This window comes from Mustelus asterias, chromosome 25, assembly GCF_964213995.1.
Source record: "Mustelus asterias chromosome 25, sMusAst1.hap1.1, whole genome shotgun sequence".
Classification (NCBI taxonomy): Eukaryota; Metazoa; Chordata; class Chondrichthyes; order Carcharhiniformes; family Triakidae; genus Mustelus; species Mustelus asterias.
In genome coordinates, this window is record NC_135825.1 from 41,693,915 (window position 1) to 41,710,028 (window position 16,114).

The window sequence follows — 16,114 nt, forward strand, 5'->3', positions numbered from 1 at the left end:
GGAGCATCGTGAGGTTATCCGTGGGCTTGCGGTACAGTGAGGTGCTGAGGTGACCGTCCTTAATGGAGATGCGCGTGTCCAAGAATGCAACCGATTCCAGAGAGTAGTCTATGGTGAGACGCTGCGACAACGGATGAATGAACACCGCTCGAACATCACCAGGCAAGACTGTTCTCTTCCTGTTGGGGAACACTTCAGCGGTCACGGGCATTCGGCCTCTGATATTCGGGTAAGCGTTCTCCAAGGCGGCCTTCGCGACACACGACAGCGCAGAGTCGCTGAGCAGAAACTGATAGCCAAGTTCCGCACACACAAGGACGGCCTCAACCGGGATATTGGGTTCATGTCACACTATCTGTAACCCCCACAGTTGCGTGGACCTGCAGAGTTTCACTGGCTGTCTTGTCTGGAGACAATACACATCTTTTTAGCCTGTCTTGATGCTCTCTCCACTCCCATTGTTTTGTTTCTTAAAGACTGGATTAGTTGTAAGTATTCGCATTCCAACCATTATTCATGTAAATTGTGTCTGTGTCTTTATAAGTTCTGTTTGTGAACAGAATTCCCACTCACCTGAAGAAGGGGCTTAGAGCCTCGAAAGCTTGTGTGGCTTTTGCTACCAAATAAACCTGTTGGACTTTAACCTGGTGTTGTTAAACTTCTTACTTGTATTATAGACCACCCAATAGTCAGCGAGAATTGGAGGAGCAAATCAGCGGAGAGATAGCTGACAACTGCAAGAAACACAAAGTTGTGATAGTAGGGGATTTTAATTTTCCACATATAGATTGGGACTCGCATACTGTTAAAGGTTTAGACGGGGTAGAGTTTGTAAAATGTGTTCAGGAGAATTTTCTACATCAGTATATAGAGGTTCCAACTAGAGAGGATGCGATATTGGATCTCCTATTGGGAAATGAGTTAGGGCAGGTGATGGATGTGAGTGTAAGGGAACACTTTGGATCCAGTGATCATAATGCCATTAGTTTCAACCTGATCGTGGATAAGGATAGATCTGGTCCTCGGGTTGAAGTTCTGAACTGGAAAAAGGCCAAATTTGATGAAATGAGAAGGGATCTGGGAAGTTTGGATTGGCACAGGCTGTTCTCTGGTAAGGATGTAAATGGAAAGTGGGAGGCCTTCAAAGGAGAAATTTTGAGAGTGCAGAGTTTGTATGTTCCTGTCAGGATTAAAGGCAAAGTAAATAGGAATAAGGAACCTTGGTTCTCGAGGGAGATTGTAACACTGATTAAGAGGAAGAGAGAGTTGTATGAATTGTACAGGCAGCAAGGAACACATCAGATGCTCGAGGAGTATAAAAAGTGCAAGAAGCTACTTAAGAGGGAAATCAGGAGGGCTAAAAGAAGACATGAGGTTGCTTTGGCAGACAGAGTGAAGGAAAATCCAAAGAGCTTCTATAGGTATGTTAGGAGCAAAAGGATAGTGAGGGATAAAATTGGTCCTCTTGAAGACCAGAGTGGTACACTGTGTATGGAACCAAAAGAGATGGGGGAGATACTAAATGGTTTTTTTGCATCCGTATTTACTGAGGAAACGGGCATGGAGTCTACGGAAATAGGGCAAACTGGTAGGGAGGCCATGGAACCTTTACAGATTAAAGGGGAGGAGGTGCTCGCTGTCTTGAGGCAAATCAGAGTGGATAAATCCCCAGGACTGGACAGGGTATTCCCACGGACCTTGCGGGAAGCTAGTGTTGAACTTGCAGGGGCCCTGGCAGACATATTTAAAATGTCAGTATTCACGGGGGAGGTGCCGGATGATTGGAGGGTGGCTCATGTTGTTCCGTTGTTTAAAAAAGGTTGCAAAAGAAATCCGGGAAATTATCGGCCAGTAAGTTTGACGTCGGTGGTGGGCAAGTTATTGGAAGGTGTGATAAGGGATAGGATCTACAAATATTTGGATAGACAGGGACTTATTAGGGAGAGTCAACATGGCTTTGTGCATGGTAGGTCATGTTTGACCAATCTATTAGAGGTTTTCGAGGACGTTACCAGGAAAGTGGATGAAGGGAAGGCGGTGGATGTTGTCCACCTGGATTTCAGCAAGGCCTTTGACAAGGTCCCTCATGGGAGGTTAGTTAGGAAGGCTCAGTCGCTAGGTGAGGGGACGGGGGGGGGGGGGGGGGGGGGGGGGGGGGTAGTAAATTGGATAAGACACTGGCTCAATGGAAGAAGCCAGAGAGTGGTTGTGGAGGATTGCTTCTCTGAGTGGAGGCCTGTGACTAGTGGTGTGCCGCAGGGATCGGTGTTGGGTCCATTGTTGTTTGTCATCTATATCAATGATCTGGATGATAATGTGGTAAATTGGATCCGCAAGTTTGCTGATGATACAAAGATTGGAGGTGTAGTGGACAGTGAGGAAGGTTTTCAAAGCTTGCAGAGGGATTTGGACCAACTAGAAAAATGGGCTGAAAAATGGCAAATGGAATTTAACGCAGACAAGTGTGAGATATTGCACTTTGGAAGGACAAACCAAAGAAGAACGTACAGGGTAAATGGTAGGACTCTGAAGAGTGCAGTTCAACAGAGGGATCTGGGAATACAGGTACAGAATTCCCTAAAAGTGACGTCACAGGTGGATAGGGTCGTAAAGAGTGCCTTTGGTACATTGGCCTTTATAAATCGGAGTATCGAGTATAAAAGTTGGAGTGTTATGGTAAGGTTATATAAGGCATTGGTGAGGCCGAATTTGGAGTATTGTGTACAGTTTTGGTCACCTAGTTACAGGAAGGATGTAAATAAGATTGAAAGAGTGCAGAGAAGGTTCACAAGGATGTTGCCGGGACTTGAGAAGCTGAGTTACAGAGAGAGATTGAATAGGTTGGGACTTTATTCCCTGGAGCGTAGAAGATTGAGGGGAGATTTGATAGAGGTGTATAAGATTTTGATGGGTATAGATAGAGTGAATGCAAGCAGGCTTTTTCCGCTGAGGCTAGGGGAGAAAAAAACCAGAGGGCATGGGTTAAGGGTGAAAGGAGAAAAGTTTAAAGGGAATATTAGGGGGGGGCTTCTTCACGCAGAGAGTGGTGGGAGTGTGGAATGAGCTGCCGGATAAAGTGGTAAATGCGGGGTCACTTTTAACATTTAAGAAAAACTTGGACGGGTTCATGGATGAGAGGGGTGTGGAGGGATATAGTCCAAGTGCAGGTCAGTGGGACTAGGCATAAAATGGTTCGGCACAGACAAGAAGGGCCAAAAGGCCTGTTTCTGAGCTGTAATTTTCTATGGTTCTATGGTTGAGAAACTTCAGTTATGAATACAGATTGCAGACATTGGGACTGTTCTCCTTGGAGAGAATCATAGAAACCCTACAGTGCGGAAGGAGGCCATTCGGCCCATCGAGTCTGCACCGACCACAATTCCACCCAGACCCTACCCCCATATCCCTCTAACCTACACATCTCAGGACACTAAGGGGCAATTTTAACATGGCCAATCAACCTAACCCGCACATCTTTGGATTGTGGGAGGAAACCGGAGCACCCGGAGGAAACCCACGCAGACACGAGGAGAATGTGCAAACTCCACACAGACAGTGACCCAAGCCAGGAATCGAACCCAGGTCCCTGGAGCTGTGAAGCAGCAGTGCTAACCACTGTGCTACCGTGCCGCCCAAGAAGAAAGCCAAGAGGAGATTTGATAACCATGAGGGGCTGGACAGAGTAGATAGGGAGAAACTTAAAAGGTCAAGAACAAGGGGGCACAGATTAAAAGTGATTTCCAAACAAAACAAATGTGATGTGACAAAAAATTTTTCGCAGAACGAGTGGTTCGGAGTGTTCATTTTGGAAGGGAGAACAAAAGAGAGTAGTATTCAGGTAGAGAAAAACTGCAGAAAGCTGCAACACAAAGAAAGGGATTTGGGGTTACTTGTGCATGAAACACAGAAAGCTATCACACAGGTGCAGCAGATGATCAGGAAGGCAAATAGAATGTTAGTCCTTATTTCAAGGGAGTTGGAGTATAAGAGTAGGGAAGTCTTGCGGCAACTATACAAGGTTGCACATCTGGAGTACTGTGAAGAGTTTTAGTCCCATTATTTAAGGGAAGATATTATTTCATTGGAAGCAATTCAGAGAAGGTTCACTAGGATGATCCCCGATATGGAGGGATTTCACAGAATCCCTATGATGCAAAAGGAGGCCATTTAGCCCATCAATTCTGCACCAACCACAATCCCACCAGGCCTGATCCCCATAATCCCATGTATTTACCTTAGCTAAGCCCCCTGACACTAAGGGCCCGATTTTACCATCGCACTGCGCCTGCTTTCGGGCGCAAAAATTTGGTAAACTCGGGCGTGAGGCAAGCAGAGCAATCTGCACCTGCCTCCGCGCCGGTTCCCCCTTTACCAAGGCCCGAAAATGGCCACGATCGGGACCACGCCCGAAACGGAAGTATTTGCATGCATTTAAATTGACTTAATGGGCTGCACGCCCAACTTTACCAGCAGTTCCCCCTTTACCACTGCATTCACCCATCCAGAATCTGCGCAAAACAGACATGCTCCATATAAGTCTGATTCAGATGCTCCAGATAGTGAGGAGGTAAGTGCCAAGCATCCGACGGCGCTCTGCCTGAGATTGGAGGGGATGGGTGGGTAGCGGGGGAGAGGGGATCCGCTGCCACTCTGCCTGAAAGCAGTGGGGATGAAAGGGGGTCCACTGCCACTCAGGGTGCCTGAGATCAGTGGAGGAGAAAGGGGTCAACTAACACTCTGCCCGAGATCAGTGGGGTGAAAGGGGGTCCGCTGCCACTCTGCCTGAGATCAGTGTGAGTGAAAGAGGGTGCCTGCACTGAAATCAGTGCAGGGAAAGGGGGGTCCTTTGCCACGCAGGGTGCCCGAGATCAGTGGAGGGGAATGGGGGTATGCTGCCATTCTGCCTGAGATCAGTGGAGGGGAAGGGAGGGAGGGAGGGAGGGGAAGGGAGGGAGGGAGGGAGGGAGGGAGGGGAAGGGAGGGAGGGAGGGAGGGGAAGGGAGGGAGGGAGGGAGGGAGGGGAAGGGAGGGAGGGAGGGAGGGGAAGGGAGGGAGGGGAAGGGAGGGAGGGGAAGGGAGGGAGGGGAAGGGAGGGAAGGAGGGAAAGGGAGGGAGGGAGGGGAAGGGAGGGAGGGAGGGGAAGGGAGGGAGGGAGGGGGAGGGAAGGAGGGGAAGGGAGGGAGGGAGGGGGAGGGAAAGGGAGGGAGGGGAAGGGAAAGGGAGGGAGGGGAAGGGAAAGGGAGGGAGGGGAAGGGAGGGAGGGGAAGGGAGGGAGGGAGGGGAAGGGAGGGAGGGAGGGAGGGGGCGCTGCCACTCTGCCTGAGATCAGTGGAGGGGAAGGGGGTCCGCAGCCACTCAGGGTGCCTGACGTCAGTGGAGGGGAAGGCCGGGGGGGGGGGGGGGGGGGGGGGGGATCCACTCCCTCTCTGCCCGAGATCAGTGGAGGGGAAAGCTGGGGAGGGGGGGTCCCTCTGCCACAGATCAGTGGGGGAAGAGGGGGAGGAGCCCGTGATCGGTCTGGGTGGTGGAGTTGTGCGGGGATAGGGGGGCCAGTAATGTTGTGGGGGCTGGGGCGTTTAGGCCCAGCCCACAGGCTTCTACAGCATAATTCGGACTCGCTGATATTTTTGCAGGCACAGTGCTTACGGGGGCGCCTCAGAACGGGTCTAAATGTCGGATCTGAAACACTCCCAGTTTCAAGTCCGCCCAGCAGTTAGAATCAAAATGGTAAAATAGGGCCCCAAGTGGCAACTTAGCACGGCCAATTCACCTAACTTGCACATCTTTGGACTGTGGGAGGAAACTGGTGCACCCGGAGAAAACCCACGCAGACACTGGGAGAACTCCAGACAGACAGTAACCCAAGGAATGGAACCCGGGTTCCTGACGCTGTGAGGCAGCAGTGCTAACCACGGTGCCACCCTTATTGTCTGATGACAAAAGGTTAAACTCTACTCTACTCATTGGAATTTAGAAGAGTGAGAGGTGATCTCATTGAAACACACAAGATTCATAAGGGGTTTGACAGGGTAAATCCTATGAGAATGTTTCCCCTGATGGGAGAGTCTAAAGTCAGAGGGCATAGTCTCAGAATAAAGGGGTGCCGATTTAAGACTGAGACAAAGAGAAATTTCTTCTCTCTGGGAGTTGAGTGCCTTTGGAACTCTTTGCCACAGAGACCTGTGGGGCCAGAGTCCTTGTGTATATTTAAGTTCAAGATAGATAAATTTTGATCTGTAAGGGAATCAAGGGACAAGGGAAAACGGTAGGAAAGTGGGATTCTACTGAATAGCAGAACAGGTTCAAGGGGCCAAACCGCCTTCTCCTGTTCCAATTTCTTATCATCTTATGGAATGCGCTGCCTGGAAATGTGGTGGAAGCAAGTTCAATTGAAGCATTCATGAGTACTTTAGATGATTATTTGAATAAAAACAACGTGCAGCGGTACAAGGATAAGGCAGGTTAAAGACTCAAAGTCATAATGCTCATTTGGAGAGCCAGTACAGATATGATGGGCCAAATGGCCTCCTTCTAGGGCATAACAATTCTATGATTCTGTCACACTCACATGAACTGGCATATTGAAGTAGTCTGACTTGAAGGCATCTGCCATTTCTCCAAATGCACGGAGTGTGTAGTCCCTTGGGGCTTGCTCAAACCCAAAAGCTTCTTGAGGTTTGCTACACTCCTAGAACAAAGAAAAGGCGTTCAGGACTCATGGTGACATTACTGTGTGACTAGCTGCTGCTACAGATATAGTCTTACAATATCAAAAGGTTCCAGGACCCACGACACTTCGCCTATCGCCGTAACAGGTCCACCCACAGCAGACGCCTATTCCCTGGCCATACATTCAACCCCAGAACACCTGGTCGACAAGGACACTTATGTCAGACTTCCTTTTATTGACTACACCTCAGTCTTCAACATCATTATCCCAACAAAACTCATCTCCAAACTCCATGACCTAGAGCTTGGCTCTTCCGACTACGATTGGATCCTAGACTTCCTAATCTACAGACCGCATTCAGTAAGGATATGTAATGACACCTCCTCCACAATTATCCTCAACACTGGTGCCCCGCAAGGCTATGTCCTCAGCCCCTTACTCCTTATACACCGATGTCTGCGTGGCCAAATTCTGCTCCAACTTCATTTCCAAGTTGGCTGATGACACCACTGTAGTAGGTCAAATCTAAATAATGATGACACGAAGTAGAGGAAAAAGATAGGAGAGTTTGGTGAATTGGTGCAATGACAATAATCTCTCCCTTAATGCCAATAAAATGAAGGAGATAGTCATCGACGTCAGGAAACATAGCGGAGGACGTGTCCCTGTCTGCATCAAAGATGATGAAGTGGAGATGGTCGAGAGCTTCAAGCATCTAGGTTTCCAGATTACCAACAACCTGTCTTGGACGTTCCACTCCGACACTATAGTTAAGAAAGCCCACCAACTTTCTAAGATGATGAAGGAAATTCGGCATGTCCTCTATGACTCTCACCAATCTTTACAGATGCACCATAGAAAGCATCCTTTCTGGATGCATTACAGTTCTGACCAAGTTTAAAAATAAAGTCTGAGATGAACAGGCGGTTCTTCTCTCAGAAGGTCATCAAGTGTTTGCAATTCTATTCCCAGTGAGCCATGGAATATATGCAAAGCTGAGTTAGACATATTTTTGATTGACAAGGGATTCAAGGATTATGGGGGCATGCAGGCAGGAAAATGAAATTAAGGCCAGAGTCAGATCCGCATAATTTTATTGAATACGAAGCAAGCTCAACGGGCCAACTGGCTTACTCATGACCCTATTTCTTATGTTCTTTTACAATTACCTGTTTTAAACTTTGAAAATTGGGAATGCAAAAACAAAGTTGGATAGTACTTCATGCTGCTGTATAAATCTGATGCTAAGTGCAAGATTCCAGTTACCAACCTGAGCCAGACATTTTGGACACCTCCAATCACCTTTTGGAACATCTTGTAGGGGTGGAATTAAACAGAAAGTGTGGTAACTGTCATCACAGCCATCACACAGCAGAAGACGATCCTCTTCATTACCTTGGCCACAGATCAGACAAACATACAGGTCAACCTACAAGAGAAAGGAATAGAGAATTCAGTCTGTGCCTCACAAGCCTGTTTCAACTATATTCATTTCATCTATCAACATGTTTCTTTCTATGTTCATGCAATTATCCAGCTTCCCCGAAACACATCTATGCTTTACACCTCAAACACTCCTTGTAATAGCAAATTCCACTTTCTCACTGAACAAAGACATTTCTTCTGAATTACTTAGTGTATTTGCAAGTGAACATTTTGCAATAATGCTTAGTTTTGGGCTCCCCACAGTTGGAAACATTTCCATTATATCTACCCTATGAAACTGCTTCACAATTTATCAGATCACCTCCCAGTCTTCTCTTTTCTCTCTGAAAATCGCAGGTTAGAGCCCAATTCCACACTCCCTCTCCCCCCAGCCCAATAGCATAAATCTCTGCTGATTCTCTTTCTCTTAGCTCTGACGAAGGGTCATTTAGACTCAAAACGTTGGCTCTATTCTCTCCCTACAGATGCTGTCAGATCCGCTGAGGTTTTCCAGCATTTTCTGTTTTTGCACCATTCAGCCTTCTTTGTTCCAAATAACCCCAACCTATCCAATCTCTCCTCATGGCTACACTTTTATTTTCCTGGCAACATTCTTGTAAACCTCTTCTGCATTCTCTCCAGCACAATTATGTCCTTCCTGTAATATAGTGACAAGTACTGCACACAATTCTCCAATTGTAGCCTCACCGGTTTTTTATACAATTCCAATATTATATCCTTACTTTTATATTCTATTCCTCTGCCAATGAAGGAGAGCATTCCATATGCCTTCTTCAACTTGGACTGCCACCTTTAGGAATCTGTGTACTTGTATGCCAAGATCTCTCATTTCATCTACCCTTCTTAGTATATTCCCATTTATTGTGTACTCTCTATAACTATTTGAATTTCCTAAATACATGACCTCACACTTCTCTACCTTCAAATCCATCTGCTACTTTCCACCCACTCACCAACCCACCTATATCATTTTGGAGATTATAGGTATCCTCTACACACTCTTCTACTCAGCCAAACTCCATCTCTATCAGTACTATGGATGTTCCTACACCACATGGACTGCAGCAGTCAATAAGACAGCACACCACTACCTTCCCAAGGGCAATCAGGGATAGGCTATAAATGTTGGCCAAGCCAGCGAAGTCCACATCCTTTGAATGCATAAAAAAAGGATCTGGAGATGTCAGCATTGCACTGGGGTGAGCAAAGTAAGAAGTCTCACAACACCAGGTTAGGTGCATTGGCCATGTTAAATTCTCCCTCAGTGTACCCGAACAGGCGCTGGAGTGTGGCGACTAGGGGATTTTCACAGTAACTTCATTGCAGTGTTAATATAAGCCAACCTGTGACAAAATAAATAAACTTTAACTTTAACAAGAAAAGTTGCAAGATATCTAATTTAAAGAAATAGTTCACAGCTTTTGACAATTTTGGCACATGGGAAGACTGGCAACTTCCAAATCTAATAATGAAGACCTCATGTAAAAATTGTTCCTGAATTCAACCCCTAATTTAACTATAATTAGCAACACTGGATTTAGCTATTAGTTACATGTACAGGAAGGGTGGCAGCTACAAGCAGCTTGAGTTTCCCCTGTTACAAAATGCGTGAACTTAAATTGAAAATATTTAAAATGAGCTCCAAAATATAGCAGAGCAGAAAGAGGACTTAATTTGATGAAAAGCTGCAGCTTGGTATACAAAGGTCAAAACATGAAAAAGAAAAGTGAAATTACCATACCTTGTCACGAATGCTGAGATTTACAATGTAAAGATTATACAGACAATTCTGAAAAAATACATCACCCAGAAGACATGCCAATGTGATCCATGGGGAGAGAAATCCAAACAAAAACCCACAAAAGTGGGGTGGCACCTGTATACATTATCTCATCGAAAAAGGAAAACTGCTATTTGAGAGTCAACTAAAAAGGAGCTATTGCTGTGGGAAAGCAAACAAGAGACTGATGAAAGTTTGGTTGCTGTTCAAAGGAAAGAGAACTGAACTTGAAGAATGAAGGAACAGAGGCCTTGAGGGTGGTAATCGTATGATGTGTAGAATGATCAAAGGACACTGGAATCTCCAACCTGGCGTGGCGGAGAGAAGAGAACCTCTGCAGATGAGCTGCAACTAACTGTGGGACCATTCCTGTAAAGCTACATTTCTGGTAAAAATGCGGTGTTGCATAAAAGCGTTTAAGTGTTCAATGGCCAAATTATAATTCTGTTTACCTTTTCCTTTAGTTGATATTCCATACCTGTTAATTATTATTTGATCTAGGTTGATTTTAGATTGATGGTTACAGTAAAAAGACAAATGAAATCTTGCTCTTCAGTTTATTTCCATTGACCTTTGGGAAATTTATTTCTTAAAAAATGTATTGATCTTTGCTGGGGATTGTAACAACCTACAAGAAGTAGCCAAATCTTAGCCACAAGACTTTTGTACTTATTCCTTCCTATAGCTCCCAGGTTTAGCTGTATTGATTCTGTTGAGCTGCTCAGATGCATGGCTAGCAGCAGCCAAAAGTTATCATGCATGCCTCATTCTAAAATAAACAATGAATGTGCAGAGTTGTGCAAAATAATGTTAATGGGGCTGTGCATAGCAAGTAAATCTTTAAAGGGAAGATTACTCAGTTTCATCCTTTAAATGAAAGGCTAACCTTGATATTCAGGCATGGAACCTCATTTCTGGCTAAAAATTGGAATAGGAGTTCTATTTAACTTGAAAAATAATGATGGCAAAATTTCATCTACAAACCTGGAAGTACTTTTTGTTGGTATGCTTAAAGCTTTCATTTTACATGTAATAAAATATGTCATTCCAGGGAATTGTTTGGTTACAAAGCTTTTGGAATCTGGTTTAGATCCTTGATGCACTTTATTTTAACCCAATTTAATTAACTCTACCTGAGATACAACTAATGTACAAAAAAATAAGCTTTTCTCACCGACTGGGGAGGGTGGATTAACGAACCAATGTCAAACTAATGATCTTAATCAGAAGGTAATAAACTCAATGAAGCCGAGTTGTCTCATATGTATTGATGAAAAAAGCATTTTTACAAGGGCAGCATCCAAAGTGTGGGTATTTTAATTTTATTCAATAATTCCTGGCGACTGGTGGAACACATTGGTTAAACCAGCCGTGGATTTGGTAACATTTCCAAATTCTGATAGCATACCTCCTAAATTTTGAGTCCAAGTCATTCATATACATAGAACTGCTATAGTGCAGACCATTCGGCTCATTGCATCTGCACTAACTCATGGAAAGTGCATTTTACCCAGGCCCATTCCCCCAATAATTTTGTTAAAGACAACATTCATTACACAAAGCCAGGCTAAAGAAAATAAGCCATGCGGTCACTCGAGCTTACTCTGCCAATCAGTAAGATCATGGCCACAATTTTACGGCTATGTCGCACCCAGCGCAGAATGTTTTAGAGTGGAGCAGGACCGGAGAATCACGGGCGAGTACTTTAGCGCATTCTGAGACAGCACCAACTCTTGTCGGTATTTTCCCACCCACTGCTCCCAGACATACTCTGAGTATTGAAATATGCTGAGTCCCTTTGAGCTGGATCTTTATTGCTCCTGGGATTTTCCGACCCTCGGTAACAGTGGGATCCCAGCAAGAATCACTGGTGGCCTCCACGAACAGAAACCAGGTGGGGTGCAGGACTCATAGGCCATTGAAGCCCCTGGTGGTCGGAGACATGGGCTGGACATTGGCCATCTGGCAGTGCCAGAATTTTGTCCACTCACTGAACCTATGTCCCTTTGTAGCCTCCTTACATTCTCTTCACAATTTATTTTCCTACTTATCTTTGTCTTGTCAGCAAATTTAGCAACCTTCAGTCCCAGTGATTTATATAAATTGTAAAAAATTGAAGCCACAGCACTGATCTCCGTAGTCCAGACTGATCACATCTTGCCAACCAGAAAATAACCCATTGATGCCAAGTGCTTCATGTTAGCTAGCCAATTCAATCCATGCCAATATGTTATCCCCTACACCACGAGCTTCTATTTTCCACAATAACCTTTGATGTGGCACCTTATTATAGAATCCTACAGTGCACAAGGAGGCCATTCGGCCCATCGAGTCTGCAACAACCACAATCCCACCCAGGGCCTATACCGATAACCCCATGTATTTACCTAGCTAGTCCCCCTGACACTAAGGGACAATTTAGCATGGCCACTCCACCTAACCTGCGCATCTTTGGACTGTGGGAGGAAACCAGAGCACCCAGAGGAAACCCACGTAGACAGGGGGAGAATGCGCAAACTCCTCACAGACAGTGACCCAAGCCGGGAATTGAACCCGGGGTCCCTGGTGCTGTGAGGCAGCAGTGCCACCGTACTGCCCAAATGCCTTCTGGAAATCTAAATACAGTACACCCACTGGTTCTTCTATCCACCTCAAATGTGACTCCTTCAAACAACTCCAATAAATTAGTTAAACATGATTTCCCTTCCACAAAACCATGTTGCCGCCACCTGAAAATCTTGAATTTTTTTCAAGTGTCCTTCTATCACACCTTTAATAATAGCTTCCAACATTTTCCCTATGACATATGTTAGGCTAACTGGCCTGTAGTTTCCTACTTTATGCGTCCCTCTCTCTCTCCCTTTTTGAATAAAGGGGTTACATTTGCTATCTTCCAACCGAATAGAACCTTTCCCGAATATAGAGAATTTTGGAAAACTAAAAACAATGCATCAACTATCTCATTAGCCACTTCTTTCAAGATCTTAGAGTGAAGTCCATCCAGACCCTGGGGTTTGTCACTCCACAGACACAACAATTTGTTAAATACCACTTCCCCGGTAATAGTAATTTTCTTGAGTTCCTCCCTCCCTTCCATTTACAGCTATTTCTGGGATGTTATTTATGTTCTATATCGTGAAGACCAATGCAATGCAACTGTTCATCTGCCACTGCGCTTCTTTCCATTATCAATTATCCACATGCACTTTCTGTAGGACCAATGCTCACTTTGTTAACACTTTTCTTATTTATCTATAGAAACTCTTACTAAATTACTACCTAGCCTTCTCTCATACTCTAGTTTTTCCCCCATCAATTATTTTGTCAAACTTTGATGTTCTTTATATTCTTTCCAACAGGAGCAGCTGCTCCACTTAGTTGAAGGGTCAGTCATGAGGAGACATAGGTTCAAGGTGAGGGGCAGGAGGTTTAGGGGGATGTGAGGAAAAACATTTTTACCCAGAGGGTGATGGTGGCCTGGAATGCGCTGCCTGGGAGGGTAGTAGTTGCCTCACATCCTTTAAGAAGTGGATCAGAATATCGGAGACATGGTTCGTAAGTTTGCAGATGACACCAAAATTGGTGGCATAGTGGACAGTGAAGAAGTTATCTCGGATTGCAAAGGGATCAATTGGGTCAGTGGGCTGACAAATGGCAGATGGAGTTTAATTTAGATAAATAAATGTGAGGTGATGCATTTTGATAGATTGAACCAGAGCAGGACTTACTCAGTTAATGGTTGGGGAGAGTTACAGAACAAAGAGATCTAGGGGTACAGGTTCATAACTCCTTGAAAGTGGAGTCACAGGTGGACAGAGTGGTGAAGGTGGCATTCAGCATGCTTGGTTTCATTGGTCAGAACGTCTTGTTGAAATTGTACAAGACATTGGTAAGGCCACACTTGGAATACGGTGTACAGCTCTGGTCATCCTATTATAGAAAGGATATTATTAAATTAGAAAGAGTGCAGAAAAGATTTACTCGGATGCTACCGGGACTTGATGGTCTGAGTTATAAGGAGAGGTTGGATAGACTGGGACTTTTTTCTCCGGAGAGTAGAAGGCTGAGAGGTGATCTTATCAAGGTCTATAAAATAATGAGGGGCATAGATCAGCTAGACAGTCAATATCTTTTCCCAAAGGTAGGGGAGTCTAAAACTAGAGGGCAAAGGTTTAAGGTGAGAGGGGAGATATACAAAAGGGTCCAGAGGGGCAATTTTTTCACACAGAGGTGGTGAGTGTCTGGAAGAAGCTGCCAGAGGTCGTAGTAGAGGCGGCTACAATTTTGTCTTTTAAAAAGCATTTAGACAGTTACATGGGTAAGATGGGTGTCGAGGAATATGGGCCAAATGTGCTCAATTGGGACTAGCTTAGGGGTTTAAAAGGATGGCACGGACAAGTTGGACCGAAGGGCCTGTTTCCATGCTGTAAACATCTATGACTCTATGATTTTTTAAGTATCTGGATGAGCACTTGATACGTCATAACCTTCAGGGCTATGGCCAAGTGCTGGCAAATGGGATTAGGTGGGAGTTCAGGTGTTTCTAATGTATCAGTGTGGACTTGATGGGCCAAAGGTTCTTTCCTGCGCTCTATGATTCTATAAATTTTCTGACTTGCCACGAGCCTTTGCTCAAATATATGCTTTTTCTTTAAATTGAATACCGTCTTGAGTAACTTGAGTTAACATGGGTGATTCGTCATTTCCTTGGGAGTTTTTCTCTCATTAGAAAGTGTCTACTCTGTGTATTCTTATCTATCCCATTAAGTGTCTGCTATTAAACCTCTATTGATCTAGTTCTTAAGCACATTTGTCAGTTCATGCCATCATAAACACCCTTATTTAAATTTAAAAACAATTAAAAAATGTCTTAGACACACTCTTCTCTCCCATAAACTGAAGGTAAAGTTTGATCACATTATTATCGCTGCTACTGAGGGATACCTTCATTATGAGGTTTCCAATTAATCCTATCTCATTGCACAATACCAGGTTTAATATAGCCAGCCCTCTGGTTGACTCCAGAACATGCTGTTCCATGAAACTATCCTGAAAACATGCTATGAACTCCTCAACTACACTTTGGCCATCTGATCTTTTCAATCTATATGCAGATTAAAATCCCTCATGATTGTTGCAGTACCTTTCGGAAAAGCTCCCATTATCGTTATACTCTGTCCTACTATGTTAAAATTAGAGGCCTGTACACCACTCCCACAAGTGACTCTTTGCCTTTATAACTTTTCAACTCAACCCAAATTGATTCTAATTCCTGGTTTTTTGAACTTAGGTCATCCCTCTCTAATGTGCTAATCGCATAATTAATTATCAGAGTCACCACTCTAGCTTTTCTGAACACCCATCAACATTCAGGTCCAATCTATGTCACCCTGTAGCCATGCCTCTGTAATGGCTATCAGATCATAATTATTCATTTCAATTTGCGCTATCAGTTCATCGGTTTTGTTTCAACTGTCATGCGTTTATATACAGAGTTTAGTCCTTTCATTATTTTTGTTACATCTAACCTTACCTGCTGACTTACTCTTACATTTGGACTCTCTGTCCCTGTCTGCCATGGTCTGTTTATCATTTTCCATAACCTTCCCCTCTGGCCTTGCCTCCTACAGTGCAGGAGGCCATTCGGCCCATCGAGTCTGCATCAACAACAATCCCACCCAGGCCCTATCCCGTAATTCCACATATTTACCCCACTAATCCCTCTAACCTATGCATCCCAGGACATTAAGGGACAATTTAGAATGACCAACGCATTTAACCCGCACATTTTTGGAATGTGGGAGGAAACCGGAGCACCAGAGGAAACCCACGCAGGCATGGGGAGAATGTGCAAACTCCACACAGATAGTCACAAGCCGCGAATCGAACCCAGGTCCCTGGAGATGTGAGACAGCAGTGCTAACCAGTGTGCCACCCTTTACTCCACTCTACTCATTGATATACCACATCTTCCTTAGTTGAATAACTTGCCTGACTGTTCAGTTTAAAACTCTTTCTACTTCCCTTGTTAGGTGTCTTGCTAGAACATCAGCCCCAACATGCTTCAGCTGTAGACTGTACCAAAGTTACAGATCCTACTTTCCCCATTACTGGTGCCAGTCCCCCACAAACTGGAACGCCCTTTTCCCACACCAGTCTTTGAGCCACATATTAATATCTCAAATCTTATTTTTCCTGTGCCAATATGCAGCTGGCTC

General features: G+C 44.7%; 1 protein-coding gene across 2 annotated transcripts in view; it reads right to left on the bottom strand.

Moving 5' to 3' along the window:
• LOC144511903 (lysine-specific demethylase 5B-like) overlaps positions 1–16,114 on the bottom strand; it is a 371,069-nt gene that overhangs the window by 272,961 nt on the left and 81,994 nt on the right. For both annotated transcript variants that reach the window (XM_078242346.1, XM_078242347.1), the window contains exons 7-8: positions 7,941–8,099; positions 6,569–6,688 (exon numbers count right to left, since the gene is read on the bottom strand). In XM_078242346.1, coding sequence (XP_078098472.1) covers positions 6,569–6,688; positions 7,941–8,099 — 279 coding nt within the window. The remainder of the gene's footprint in view (positions 1–6,568; positions 6,689–7,940; positions 8,100–16,114) is intronic.